Consider the following 16,558-nt stretch of genomic DNA (forward strand, 5'->3'; position numbering starts at 1 on the left):
AGTATTAGTAAGACCACACCTTGAATATGGAATACAATTTTGGGCACCAATGCTTAGAAAATACATTATGAAACTAGAGAGAGTGCAGAGAAGAGCCACAAAACTAATAAAGGGAATGGACAACCTGGCTTATGAGAAGAGGCTAGCTAAATTAGATTTATTTACATTAGAAAAGAGGCGTCTAAGAGGGGATATGATAACTATATACACCTATATTCGGGAACAGTACAAGGAGCTTTCAAAATAACTATTCATTCCAAGGGCAGTACAAAGGACACAAGTTCATCCCTTAAGGTTGGAGGAAAGGACATTTCACCAGCAACAAAGGAAAGGTTTCTTTACAGTAAGGGCAGTTAAAATGTGGAATCCATTACCCATTGAGACTGTGATGGCAGATACAATAGATTTGTTCAAAAAAATGTTGGACATCTTTTTAGAAAAGAAAGGTATACAGGGATATACCAAATAAGTAAACATGGGAAGGGTGTTGATACAGGGAGTAATCTGATTGCCAATTCTTAGAGTCAGGAAGGAATTTATTTTCCCCTTATATGTCGTCTAAATTTAGCATACTGTAGGTTGAATTTGATGGTCGCATCTTTTTTCAACCTCATCTACTATTTAACTATGTAATATACTGCTATTTACAAGATAATAATGTGTACAAGTTAATACCTGTCCCTGCAAATAATTCACCATAGTAAATGTTCTGGAATATTAAGATTATTTAAGATTAATATTAATAAACTGCTATATACAAGTTCATATACTACAACCAAAAACATGTACAGGACGGAGCCCAAAGGCCCAGGCAAGTGTCACTCACTAGTAGTACTACGGTACTCCAGTAAATCACAGGTTAATGGCTCAGCATAAAGAAGACAAAGCAGCGATTTATGATTGGGAATAAGCAAATCATTGCACTCAAACAAGACGATGTATCAACAATAAAAGACAGTGCACTTATAGAGGGTTAGGACTTCTACATGAAATTGTACGAGAACATAGATGACACAGGACATAATCCATTAGATGAAGAATAATGTACCATGCATGCTTCCATAATAAGTGGCATGGCTGATAAAATTCACGAAGAATGGGAAGGCTCCCGGGGAAGATGGAATTACGACTGAAATATTGAAAAATATTGGGGAAGAAAGAAGTAGAGAAAATGCTTGCAAAACTCTTTACATGCTGCTTTAACAGGAAAATCCCAGAGCAATGATGTAATGCCATAGTTATCCTCAGCCACAAGATTGAGACAGAGAAGACATCAAGAACTACAGACCAATCAGTCTACTTCCCATGACTTTTATGAAGATATTGGCTAATCGACTGAAACAGACCCTGGACTTTGACCAACCTAGAGAACAAGCAGGATTTCGCAGGGGATATAATACAGTGGACCACATCCAAGTCATACAAGAAGTGATTTTATGAAGTAATGAATATGATTTACCACTAGGATTCGTAGATTACAAAAAAAGCATTTGATTCTGTGCACACCTCTGCAGTTTTAATTGTAAGGAATCGGGGAACACGTCCTTTGCAACATGTTTCCTCCTTACTTGTCATATCTCAGACCTCCGCTCGGCACCAGCGCGTGCACGCACCCCCGCTCTGCTTACAGAGCGCACGTGCAGCTCTTCTCAAGTGCCACAGAGCTTAGCTCCGCCCCGTCAGACAGGCCGCGCTACTCTCACGCACACGGCGCGCACACGTGACGACGTGCACCGCTCCCCAGCTGCGTGGCAAGTACTCGTTTAGCCCACTTGTCTCCTGCAGCCAATCCTTGCCTTTGCGGAGGCCGCGCCTCCGCTCCACCCTGCAGTTCCTTTCCTACCTTGCTGAGCATAACTTGTTGTAGCCTTGAGCTCCTGCGTCTGTTGTGCCTTGCTCCTTGTCCTGTGTTCTTTCCTGCAGTTTGACTCTTCGTGTACCGACCCGGCTTGACTTTGGAACCCCTCTGGTTATTGACCCCGGCTTACCCTCGACTCTGCGGACCCCTCCAACCCAGACCACGGCTATACGGACTTTGACTATTCTGACCTCTCCATTCCAAGACCTTGGCAAGTATCAACTAACCCACTCTCTCCAACCCAGACCAGCTACGTTTGACAATCCGCCTGCCAGGCACGCTTCCACTGCTGTGGGTGCGTGGTTTACTACTTCCCCACCTCAGTACCGGGGTCTGGTCTTGCTCGTGGGCAGCGCAAGGGTTACATAAATGCATTAAGGAAACAAAATGTTGAAGAAGCGTACTGTACATTGATATTATAAAGAACATTTTCGAGAATGTCACAACCATTAGATTAAATGAACATATAAACAAGATAAATCTCAACAAGGGAGTGCGGCAGGGAGACGCCATGTCACAAAAACCTTTCACGGCAGCTTGAAGAATTGTTCAAGTCATTAGCTTGGGAAGAAAAAGGAATTAAAGTCAGCGGTGAAAACTTTAGTCACCTGCGAATTGCAGTTGACTGTTATTTTGCCACAAGTCCAGAAGACCTCCAGCTACAAATCAGGGAACTCACCAAAGCAAGTTAGAAAGTGGGCCTCCGTATGAATCTCAGCAAAACCAAACTGATGTTCAACAAATGTGTCAACTCTGCAAAGAGTTTCACTCCTATGTATCAAGTAGATCCCAACGTGTGCCAATCTCGGTCTCTAACTCCAACCCCATGGATGTAACCTGCAGTTTCCTGTAAGCCTCTGTTCTGAGGCCCCTACTCTATTCAGTTTTCATCAATGATCTACCTACAGCTTGTAAGGGAGCTTCAATGTACATGTATTCGGATGACACAATCTTGTATGCACACAGCGCTAGCCTCTCTGACCTTGGACATGTACTGTAATATGATTTTTCTAGACTTTAGAAACTGGAATTCACAAAACAAGCTGTTTTTAAACACTGACAAATCTGTAACAATGGTATTTGGGACCAACGCTAAATCTCTTAAGCTACCAATGACGGAGCTACAGATCACAATCAACTAACACTATTCCAGCCCCTGTTTTAAATATCTGGACATATGGTTTGACTTCCATTTAACATTTGGGTTGCACATTGATACCCTGACATCCAAAACTATGCCAAACTAGGTGTACTTTATAAGAACAAATCCTCCCTATGTCTGCTGGTCAGAAAGCGCAAGAGAGAGGAAAATGAATGAATGGGTTAAAAATCAAACAAAATGTGTGTGATGTTATCACACTGGTGAAGAAATTAAAATAGTGTGGGTCAGAAATATCACAAGAAGAAATAACCATAATTGGACAAAGATCGTACTCGACTCTATTCCACAGAAAAATAATATACCACAATGAGAGGAATGCCTGGAATATTATTGGGGAGGCCTTCATCCAGCAGTGGACCAAAAAGGGTGGGATATATATATATCAGAAAGAAGTGAAAGAATCCCACCAAAAGCACACTAGCAATAATAAATGATGATAGAATTTATTCAATGAAAACACATGAATTATACAGAAAAATTAAAACAGTCCCCTTGGAACCTCAAAAAACATAAATTCTGGTTGATACACAAAATTGTAATACATACTGCAATGAATGATAGTCAAAATGAAAGGGTTAATGGAATGAGGACACTAAATCTATCTAGATAGATAGTACCACTAAACAACCAGCAGCAAATTGGTAATGTGTGAGGTAAACACAATACATGAAGCTTATTTGTGTGTTCAATATTATATATTTATATTTTTATCTACATAGAGAGAGCTTGCTAAACATTTTAGCATATCACTGCAATTGGTTCAATTTTATTCTACTGTATCTGTCTGCATCCTAGTTGAATGAGAGATGTTTAGCTCATTGTTATACGTGTGTACTGATGTAATCTAATGAATACAGTATATTAATGCTCCACAGTTTAGTTTTCTGATGTTATGCCATTTATTTTAATAGGAAGCATACACCCGCGTTCTGATGGGAAATATTGACCTTACCAGACTAATTTTTCCTTCACAAACCTCTGGTATGTTAATATTGTTGATCATATTTATGTTCTAGTGGTAAACCTAATTATGTGTTTCTAGTCCTAATAATACAGTGCATACAAGTTTTTGGACGGCCCAGATGTTGATATTACCAAACCATATGTTTGCATGATCATTGATCTTATACAGTAGCAATGCATGCTTTTGATAGTTAAGCCTTACATACTGAATGGTTAACTGCAGCCTTTACTAAAGCTGCAAGCACATATCCTGTATTCCTGTGTTTTATTTTAATAATGTAATTTTGGGGTATGGCTGAGTTCTGAGCATTTACATTGTGCTAAACGTCCTAGCTGAAAAGTAGACACATTAAATAAAAATTAAAATAAAAACATTGTTGGATATGTTTAAAAAGATTTCTCTCACTTCTCCCTCTCTCTCTCTCTCTAACTCCCCCCTCTCTCTCTCTAACTCCCACCCCCTCTCTCTCTAACTCCCCCCTCTCTCTCTCTAACTCCCCCCTCTCTCTCTCTCTAACTCCCCCCTCTCTCTCGCGCTCACCCCTCACTCTCTCTCGCTCCCCTCTCACTCTCTCTCGCTCCCCCTCACTCTATCTCTATTTCTCACACCACCCTCTCTCACTCCCCCCTCTCTTTTGCCCCACTCTCACTCACTCCACCCTCTGTCTCTTTTTCTCCCACCCTCTCTTTTGCTCCCACCGTCTCTCTCTTTTGCTCCCACATTCTCTCTCTGGCTCCCAAGCTCTCTCTCTCTCTGGCTCCCACCATCTCTCTATCTCTGCTCCCACCCTCTCTTTCTCTCTCTCCCGCCCTCTCTAGCTCTCACTCTGATCCTCTCCCTCTCTCTTGCTTCCACCCTCTCTCGCTCCCATCCTCTCTCTCTCGCTCCCTTTGTCTTTCACTCTCTCAAACTAACTTACCCACTCTCACACTCCCCCTCCCCCCACTCTTTCACTCTCTCCACTATCCCCCTACTCTCTAATATTTGCCCCCTCTCTCTCACACTCTTGTCCCTTCTCTTTTGCACTCCTCCCTATATCGCTCTAATTTCCCCTTTCTCTCTCGTTCTCCCCTCTCTCTCACTCCCCTACTTTCACTGTTCCCAGCTCTCATTCACTGTCCCTCACTCTCTCTTTTCCCCACCTCTTCCCAAGCCCTAACTGTTGAGCAGGCGTGAGGGTTCCAGTCCCTACCTGTTAGCAAGGCAGAGGCTCACCCAGGCTGCTGATAGTAGAAGATGGGCCTAACTTCTAACGTTGGATAGCCGGGGGTTGGTCCTCATCCGCTGCCAAGCCAGGGACAGTTGTGCCACTGCGACCCCCATTCCCTGTCGGCAGCCTTGCTTACTAGTGAAGTTTGCAGCTCAAACTGCTAGGAATATTGTCAACAAAGTATCACAAACAGCAAAGTTTTACAAATATTTTGCACTGCTGGGGAGGTGGGCTAAAGCCTGCTATAGAAATCAAAGGATGCTCAGCATATTAAAACTAATTTAAAATGGCAATAAGAGTTGAATTTAAAAAAAAAAGTAGTATTATCTAATACTACAGACTGATTTATTAAAAAAAAAAACAGTAAGAAGAGTGCTGCTTTAAGTCTGATGTTGTGATGGGAACTTCTTTCTTTTCTCCTCCTTCCCTAGGAAGAGCAGTAGAGTCATTTGCCAGGAAAGCCCTATGGGAATCAGGACTGAATTATGGTCACGGCACCGGTCATGGGATAGGCAACTTCTTCTCAGTCCATGAATGTAGGTAGCTCTACTCTAACCGCAAGTGCCCCTGTGCGTTCTGCATAAACTCCAGTATTCAGATTTCTCTGTATCTGGTGGGTTTCAAGGCTTCATTGTGTTTGTACTGTATATATTGTCATCTACAAGCCAGGAATCGTGGGGAAGTGATTCACATTGCTGCAGTTTATCAATAATCTTAATTTTAATAATGAAAGATAGTTATTGCAGTGATCTAGGCAAAAAAAAAACAACCCAATAAATAATTATGTAGGTTCTTGTTCATTGCGACTTGATGGATATTTACGATTTGGAAGGACATGGGATGTTAAAGGGATTTAATATATATTTTTTACTCTTATATTGCCCTGACACTATGCAGCACTGTACGAATACTGGCCTCAAAGAGCGTGCAATCTAATTTTGCTGCCTGGAATACACAGAGATAAAGTGTCAAGGTCACAAGGTGTCAGACACCAGACACAATGTGCTGTCAGGCACTGGATCGCAGCGCTTTCCACGTCAGGGAGTGGACTCTGATAGTTGGTCTGGACCCGAGGCATAATGTAGCAGGAGAGGCCAATCAGAATCGACAGGCAAGCACAGTACCACAAGAGGAAGTGGGAGCAAAGTCAGGCAGGCCAAAGACAAGGCAAAGGGCAGGCCAAAGGCAAGGCCAAGGTCAGGCAGGCCAAAGACAAGGCTGCGGTGAGGCAGGACAAAGACAAGGCAAAGGTGAGGCAGGCCAAAGACAAGGTCACGGTGGCAGGCTGAAGAAAAGGCAAAAGGACAGACAGGCCAAGGTCAGGCAGGCCAAAGACAAGGCAAAGATCAGGCAGGCCAAAGACCAGGTCAAGATCAGGCTGACCAAAGACCAGGCCAAGGTCAGGCCGGCCAAAGACAAGGTCAAGGTGAGGCAGGTCAAGGTGAGGCAGGTCAAAGACAAGGCAAAGGTCAGACAGGCTAAAGACAAGGCAAAGGTCAGGCAGGCCAAAGACAAGGCCATGGTCAGGCAGGCCAAAGATCAGGCCAAGGTCAGGCTGTCCGAAGACAAGGCCAAGGTCAGGCAGGCCAAGGTCTGGGCAGGCAGCAAGTCAGATAAGTCTGGAAACTATGCACATTGAGGAAAGAGAGCAGTCTGCTTACATAGGAAACTAATGGGTTTGTCTACAGAGCTAAGTGGAAACAGGTTCCAGCAGCAGCAGGCTGTCCAGGTAGAGTTTAGAAGTGTAATGGAGCTATCCAGCAGCCACTTATAGTTTGGCTCACTGCCAGAGCTACTGTCCTTTATCACTGAGGTCGTGGGTTCACGTCACTTATGACCTGACACAAGGGAGAGCTGACATTGGAATGCGAACGGAGTTCCACCATGCAATTTGCAAAACTAGCCAGTACTATTGTAGATTTGTACTATGAGATTGCTAAGGAAATGAATATGTTTGAAAAGAGTGGAAAATATGATCATGGCCTTTATCTTTCCCCTTGGACTTTCTAGACTACATCATTTAATCCAACGACTCCATCTGTCCTTAGTATTGTTAGTATGTTTTATCTCTTGGATGTGCTTTTTCTCTTTGTCCTTTGCTCTGCCACTGATTCCCTCCCTGAGTATACTTTTGAAGTGAAACTTCTTTAGTGGCACCTATTCTGATGGGGTAAAACTGGAGAGTTGGAGACGAAATGTGAAACGGAAGTGACGTCACGGCTCCCTCTCCCCTCCCCCCCCCCCCCCACAGCGCCGCTCCTAACGGCCGCTGCTCCCCCCACACACCCGCTGTGACATGCCGGCGCTGCTCCTAACAGCAGCCGTTACCTCCACACGTCCGCTGCCATGGGTATTCCAAGATGGCTGGCGCAGAGCTTCTGGTGCTTCGGGTTTAGTAAGATGGCGGAAGCCCCGCAAGTCCTCCGGCTGTGAGAGGAGGAGCCGCTGCTCAGCCTCTCTCCTCCCTCTTCTCTACCTCTGCTTCCCCTTCCCTGTGTCCCGCTGACTGAGCGCCGCCGGAGGAGGGGAGGAGCCCCGGGATCATGGAGGGTAACCGGGACGATATCGCCGCCGGCGCCGCTCCTAACCCGTTGCGGGCGCAGCGACTTCGCTCTCTGCCAGAGCTGCCGTGAGCCGCTGCTTGCGGGAGATCGGGGCGTTGCCCGGGGTCACTCATGAACGTGCCGGGCACATGTCCCCTGCGGCTCAGGAGGGGGTGGGAGGTGGTGCGCAGAATTTGTGGAGGGGAGTGTGGTGACCCGGCCGGGTGTGACCCTCCGCCCCGGGGGGGTCCCGTGATATGCTGGGTCCCAGAGCCGTGAGCCCACTACGGGCTGCGCTGTGTACAGGGGCCGGTTGCAATGTTACACCCCGCCCCTGGGCAGAGCGCATGGAGCAGCACACCCCTCTGTCTGACCCCTCCCCTGCCATGCGGGGCTGTGCAGTGATGCCGAGTATCTCCCCTCCCCTGAGTGGGTATGCTGCACTGGAAAGTGACACTGAGTATCTCCCCTCCCCTGAGGGCAGGACAAGGGTGCTGGGGGCAGGACAAGGGTGCTGGGGGCAGGACAAAGACAGAGACATACACATCACACACAAAGAGACACACACACATACACACACACACACATACACACACTGACACGCGCACGCACACACTGACACGCGCACGCACACTGACTGACACACACACACCCCAGTGATGCGCCAAACACCGCCCCTGCATGATGTGCCTATTTCCCCCCCCCCTGTGAGCTCCCCCACCCGCTCAACATCCATGATGCCGGTACTGCTGCCACTGCACTCCTGCCAATAAACATGACCCCGCCAATCAAATTTACTCATGCTCTAAGCAGTAATAATATTATTGTTACTTTATATGTTGCTGACAACACACAAAGAAGTTTCACTTACTATGCACGTGCACAGCACACACACACAGAAGTCTCACTTACTATGCGCGTGCACAGCACACACACACAGAAGTTTCACTTACTATGCGCGTGCACAGCACACACAGCTTTTCTTTTTTTCCTGAGTCATTCATTCTAAGAAGTAAATTTTTATCTACAGTACGTACAATTGTGTTTGGGTTTAACTGAGAAGATATTAACAGAGATCTACAGAAGTTCCCTCAACGTTTTCAAGGAATTTGTGAAGACAAACTCGATTTGCAGGGTTACAAATGCATACAGCACTTACATATATTTTTTTCTATGCCATTTTGTGTGAAATGTGCAAATTGTAGCTATTATTTGTTAAATTATGATTACTTTTGCAAAAACAAATTCACAAAAGTTGCGGTGTAATGATTTATAACAAATGTTCAGATCTTTACTACTTTAAATATTATCTGCATGATGTTGTATCTTTTACAATCTCCTATTTGCCTTTTCTCATAGATATATTACGTTTACACTACACATTCAATATTTTTTTTGTTAAAATATAAATAAAGCGGCTGACTTTTCTCGATTAACATATTTTTGTTCTGTTCAGGGCCCGTTGGTTTTCAGTCCAACAATATTCCGTTGACCAAGGGGATGTTCACGTCTATAGGTACGTGCTCAGATACTGTATGTAACAACATAAAGATAAGGGGGAATAGAAGTTTGTCTTGGCGCACTGCTCCATTTTCTGTGTGCATACATGTAACAAATGGGGTTTCTTTATAAACAATTGATAAGCAGGAAAGTTTACGCTGCTTTAGACGCGGTGGATTTTGTGGACGCCAACACAAGATAAATAAATGACGCATAGAGACGTAGATGATGATACATCTCATTATAATCTGTGACGTGAAATAAGCGCAAATTAATTATAAACCGTGCAATAAGTGAATAAATATAAACGTAATTTGTTGTGGTGCAGCTCCCAAAAGACAAGGTGTATTTTGTCTGTGTAAATACAAAAAATCAAAAAATTCGGGCACCAACACGAACAAAAAAATTGTGTAACGGTGCGTGTTCAAAAAAGCTGATAAATGTGGGAAAAAAAGCAGGTGTCTCAAACTCTGTCCTCAAGGGCCACCCTTGACTGAGCCACTGATTGAACCTCCTGTGCTGAAGCATGGAATATCCATAAAGGCTGGCCTGTTGGTGGCCCTTAAGGGCTGAGTTTAAGACCCCAGGATTAAAGGGTCACTCTCTCTTAGTCCAAAGTGACCTAATGACTAAAGTTTAAAGTGAAGACACAGACCACCAGAAACAGACGGACTTTGGACTTTTGGGAGCTTCCTCAACTTTGGAACATGTTTTGCTGTACACGGGAAATCCCAGTGCAACGGACTTTAAATGCACTTGTTTAATAATGCCTAGAATTAACTGTTGACCCTGAATGACTAGGTGTTTCTTATTGGTTTCCTCTGTAGAACCGGGATACTATCATGATGGATACTTTGGGATTCGTATTGAGGATATAGCATTGGTAGTGGAAGCAGAGACGGGGGTACTTCTCTTCTTATGTTATAATTGCCTACATTTTTTGAGTGAGCAGTTGTATAATAAAACCAATAATGTCTCTTGGTAGATTAGATTAAAGTGTGCAGAGCTTTGAAAACCTCATAGATGTTTATAACTAAAATTGTATCTATGAAGAAACCTAATATTGGTCCCGGAAAAGGTAGCAAAACCTACGACTAATCTACATTTTGGGCTGTGAACAACATCTTTTGTTGTTTTAAAATACGTGCTTTTAAATATATTCTTCACATATATTGAAGAAAACATAACGTGTTACCAAACATGTATTATAAGGCCACTTATGCAAGAACACAGGTTCTTTTCTATACCTCTTTGCTCGTTTCACATGGGCTCTTAACGTGTCTTTGACACCAGCAGTATGTACTGTATAGCGCAGGACTGGCCAACTCCAGTCCTCAAGGACTATCAACAGGTCTGGTTTTCAGGATATCACTGCTTCAGCAAAGGCAGCTCAATCAGTGATTGAGCCACCTGTGCTGAAGCAGGGATATCATGAAAACCAGACCTGTTGGTGGACCTTGAGGGCTACAGTTGGCCACCCCTGGTATAGTGCAATTCAGAATTGGGTGTTTGTGTGTACACTTGTAAGCTGTTAAAAAGCTATTAGACAGCCTATATTGTTGAACAGAGAGGTTGTTACACGGCTGGTTGCTATTACTGTCCATTATTGCTAACCCAATACATGTTCCATTGCAATTATCTTTCTTTATTCCCTGTCCGTAATCTTCGCTACCTCTAATTCTCTCTCTCCCTCTGGATGTAGCATACATTTGGAGGTCAGCCCTATCTCACTTTTGAGACCGTCTCCTTAGTCCCCTATGACAAAAATCTGATTGATATCGGTATCATGACAGGGATTCAGGTGAGTAATCAGACAGCACATGTCACAACAATTCCTTGTTGCAGGCTATGCGTCTATTCCAGCCTTTATCCGCTGTCAGCATCCAGATAGATTACTTGTAAAGAAATATGATGTTTTGAAATGTTCAGTAATGCACTCAGTCCTACCCTGATACAGTATGTGCAAACATTTTACCCAAATTGGAGAACTTTGCAAAATGTGATTTAAAAAATAAATGTTTACTTCCAAAAATCTAACTTTGTAGATGTACAGCTCAACCCCCCCTTATAACGCTCTGCTTGGGGTCCAAAGAATCACATCACGTTATAAGCGGATCACGTTAGAAATAATGTACAATTGTATGCATTGTACAATAAAGTATTTAAGACACCAATAATCGTGTTGTAAAGTATCCATAAATACGAAAATTGGGAGCCGCGCCTGCATCGCGTTATAAGCGGATTCGCGTTTTAACGGATCACGTTATAATGGGGTTGAGCTGTATCTCTACAATATAGGCTTTGCTGGAGAGGTGGAACTTATTAGAGAATCCCTGGAACCTATATGCAGGTACCTCCCAAAACACTAATCTATACCTCATTTGAAAATGCAAAGAGTATTCAAATGATTTAATGCGCATATTCGCCAGGTCCTTCGGGGATGTCCTCGGGTATCTCTCTATATCTCATATACATTAGTGCAGGGGGCGGGGGGGAACTCGAGTCCTCAAAGGCCACCAACAGGTCAGGTTTTCAGGATATCCCTGCTTCAGCACAGGTGGCTCAGTCAAAGACTGAGCCACTGATTGAGCCATGTGCGTTGAAGCAGGGATATTCTGAAAGCCTGACCTGTTGGTGGCCCTTGAGGACTGAAGTTTGCCACTCTTGGATTGGTGTATTGAAAGCTTTATGTCAATGGGTACTCTGTTAAATAGGACATTCTCCCTCTCACTTTACCCTTATCTTCCCCCCTATTGTAAGTCTCCTCTCTATCCCCCCTCTTTCCTCCTTTTCTCTCTCACCCCCAGCCCCTCTCTCTACCTCCCCCCTTTCTCTCCCCTTCCTAGATCTTTCCCTCTCTCTCCCAAAACCCATATTTAGCATATAATATTCTCTGTTGAAATGTAACCATCACAAATTTTGTTGCGACTTGTCAATTTCGCGCCACCTTTTGGGGCTAAAACATTCTATTGAACTATTTCATGAATTTGAAAACTTTTTTTGTGGTAAAGTGAATTTGAATACGTTCTCATATCTCTGTACCTACTTCTTGTTCTGCTCATGTTTCACTTCATTCTTCATGTGGATTTTTATTTGCTTCCTGTTTGAAAGTGAAAGAGTGATGTTGAAGCGCAAATAGACACCTCTGTGAAAGATCAATAAATTGACTATATTTTTTTTGGGGGGGGGGGGAGAAGTGTTGAAGGAATATATTACAAAATATGTAGCCTTATTCCAAAAGGCAATGGAAATGGACATCAGAGAACAGAGTCCTGAAGAGTAACATGAAACTATGAAACTTTGGAGTTACATCTGATTGGGCACACACACACACACACACACACACACACACACACACACACACTCCCCTCCCGGTGCCCCTCACTCTCCCCCGTCAGCTGGACCGCACCTCAACTTCCACACCCCCTCCACCCTCCCTGTGCCCGAACTTACCCGGAGTCCCGTGTACACACACACACACACATGTAGGCACACACACACACACATGTAGGCACACACACACACACATGTAGGCACACACACACACATGTAGGCACACACACACACACACACATGTAGGCACACACACACACGTCCACAGACACATACATGTAGACACACACACACATGTAGACAGACACACACACACACGTCCACAGACACACACATGTAGACACACACACACATGTAGACACACACACATGTAGACAGACACACACACACACATGTAGACAGACACACACACACACACGTAGACAGACACACACACACACACGTACACAGACACACACACACACACACACACCTATACATACACACACCTATACAGACACACGTATACACACAGACACACACGTATACACACACACACACGTATACACACACACACACGTATACACACACACGTATACACACAGACACACGTAGACACACAGACACACGTAGACACACAGACACACGTATACACACAGACACACGTATACACACAGACACACGTATACACACAGACACACGTAAACACACAGACACACGTATACACACAGACACACGTATACACACAGACACACGTATACACACAGACACACGTTTACACACACACGTATACACACGTATACACACAGACACACGTATATACACACACGTACACACACACGTACACACACACACACGTACACACACGTATACACACACACACACACGTAGGCGCATGCATACACACACACGTAGACACACGTATACACACACACATGTAGACACACACACGTAGACACACGTAGACACACGTGTAGACACACACGTACACACACGTATACACACACACACACACGTAGGCGCATGCATACACACACACGTAGACACACGTATACACACACACATGTAGACACACACACGTAGACACACGTAGACACACGTGTAGACACACACGTAGACACACGTATATACACAGGCACACGTAGACACGCAGACACACGTAGACACGCAGACACACGTAGACACGCAGACACACGTAGACACGCAGACACACGTAGACACGTAGACACGCAGACACACACACACGCAGACACACACACACACGTAGACACACACACGTAGACACACACACACGTAGACACACACACACACACACACACACACGTAGACACACACACACACGTAGACACACACACACACGTAGACACACACACACGTAGACACACACACACACACACGTAGACACACACACACACGTAGACACACACACACATAGACACACACACACACATAGACACACACACGTAGACACACACACATGTAGACACACACACGTAGACACACACACACGTAGACACACACACACACACACGTAGACACACACACACACACGTAGACACACACACACACGTAGACACACACACACACACGTAGACACACACACACGTACACACACACACGTAGACACACACACACACAGACGTAGACACACACACGTATACACACACACACGTAGACACACACACACACGTAGACACACACACACACACACGTAGACACACACACACACGTAGACACACACACACACGTAGACACACACACACGTAGACACACACACACACACACGTAGACACACACACACACGTAGACACACACACACATAGACACACACACACACATAGACACACACACGTAGACACACACACATGTAGACACACACACGTAGACACACACACACGTAGACACACACACGTATACACACATGTATACACACACACACACACGTATACGCACACACACGTATACACACACGTATACACACACACACATAGACACACACACACACATTGACACACACACACACGTAGACACACACACACATAGACACACACACACGTAGACACACACACACACACGTACACACACACACACGTACACACACGTAGACACACACACACGCGTACACACACGCACGTAGACACACACATGTACACGTAGACACACACACACATGTACACGTAGACACGTACACACACACATGTACACGTATACTCACACACATGTACACGTACACACACACATGTAGACATACACACACACACATGTAGACATACACACACACGTATACACACACACACACACACACGTATACATACACATAATATATACACAAACACATGTATACACACACGTATACACACACTCACACGTGTATTTACACACACATGTATACACACACATGTATACACACGCATACACACACACACACACACACACGTGTATACACACACACAAACATGTATACACACACATGTATACACACACAAATGTACACATACACACACACACATGTATACACACACATACTATGTATACACACAAACATGTATACACACACACAAACATGTATACACACACGTGTATACACACACGTGTATACACACATGTGTATACACACATGTGTATACACACACATGTATACACACACACACACATGTATACACACACACACAATATATACATACACACAATGTCTACACACACATGTGTATACACACACATGTGTATACACACACACGTACACACACACACGTACACATGTATACACACACACACACACATACAATGTATACACACAAACATGTATACACACACACACAAACATGTATACACACACACACACGTGTGTATACACACACACGTGTGTATACACACACACGTATTCACACACACACACACACTATCCCCAGCACCACCACATCAGCACACCGCTATCCCATGCCCCCCAGCACACTGGCATTCTCGGCTCCCCGTCATTCCCAGCCCCCATCAACACCATCAGCACCCACACATCGGCACCTTTGCACCTCCCCCATCGGCACACCCACATCCGCACCCCCACATCAGCACCAAACCCTCCCAAATCAGCACCCCGATACAATCACCATCAGTACAGCCACAGCAGCACTACCACCGCACATGGGCGCGTTGACCACTCCTCACCCAAATGCCACACCCACACCACAAACATCCCGGGCAACGCCGGGGCTCTCAGCTAGTAAATAATATAAGTCAAAACTAACAGAGTTTTGAAATGTCTGAATAATCAAATTAATCAGCCATACCAAGACACATTTTACAGCCTAACTTTCTTTGTCGCCTGTGCCCTATTAGATCAACCATGTGGACAGACACTACAAGAACATCAGAAATACCATTGGGCCTGAATTACAGAAACAAAATTTTCATGAAGAATACAACTGGTTGATGAAGAACACAGAACCATTATCACATGGGACATTCACGACCGCTTCCTTGGGCATGTTGATCATAACTTTTTTAGCAAATCGGTTCCTACAGCAGATATCCATGTGAACAATGATTTCCAATGTGAATAGTCCATGTATAACCAGTCAAATAAATTCCAATTTGTTTATTAAGAAGATTCTGATTGACTATAAATATGAGAAAAACAACTCTACAGTTGAACTACTTCAAAACCCACTCTTGTCTGTATTTCTTTAACTTGTACCGTCACAAAGACTGATAAGAATCTTCTTCTTCATGGTGTATATCACGCTTTCTGTGCAATGTGTGGGAGTGACACTCATTTGATAGCTATCAGCATATTTAGTGTTGCTACAGGAAATATCCATAGTTGATGCTACAGTATATCATAACTTTTTTAAACTACTTTACTAGAACTACATGCCGTTTCCCTCTTTGTTCATTCCACGGTACCTCGGTGGGAGAGGGAAACGAAAGATGGTGAATACTTGTAGTCATTTCTTTTTGACTGTTCCAATCATAGCCTCGTAATATCGCAGTGAGGATTACTTTGAATAATCAG

The 16,558-nt window shown here is 44.2% G+C and overlaps 1 protein-coding gene across 4 annotated transcripts in view; it reads left to right on the top strand.

Annotated features, from left to right (window-relative positions):
* Positions 1-16,151, top strand: part of XPNPEP2 (X-prolyl aminopeptidase 2) — a 65,889-nt gene extending 49,738 nt beyond the window's left edge. For 3 of the 4 annotated variants that reach the window (XM_075572827.1, XM_075572826.1, XM_075572828.1), the window contains 6 exons: positions 3,932-4,001; positions 5,626-5,730; positions 9,194-9,253; positions 10,065-10,141; positions 10,940-11,038; positions 15,883-16,151. In XM_075572827.1, coding sequence (XP_075428942.1) covers positions 3,932-4,001; positions 5,626-5,730; positions 9,194-9,253; positions 10,065-10,141; positions 10,940-11,038; positions 15,883-16,083 — 612 coding nt within the window. In that variant the 3' untranslated portion in view covers positions 16,084-16,151. The remainder of the gene's footprint in view (positions 1-3,931; positions 4,002-5,625; positions 5,731-9,193; positions 9,254-10,064; positions 10,142-10,939; positions 11,039-15,882) is intronic. The other variant, XR_012788358.1, reaches the window with a different exon arrangement.
* The last annotated feature ends 407 nt before the right edge of the window (positions 16,152-16,558 follow it).

Source organism: Ascaphus truei, chromosome 16, assembly GCF_040206685.1.
Source record: "Ascaphus truei isolate aAscTru1 chromosome 16, aAscTru1.hap1, whole genome shotgun sequence".
In the NCBI taxonomy this organism is placed as follows: Eukaryota; Metazoa; Chordata; class Amphibia; order Anura; family Ascaphidae; genus Ascaphus; species Ascaphus truei.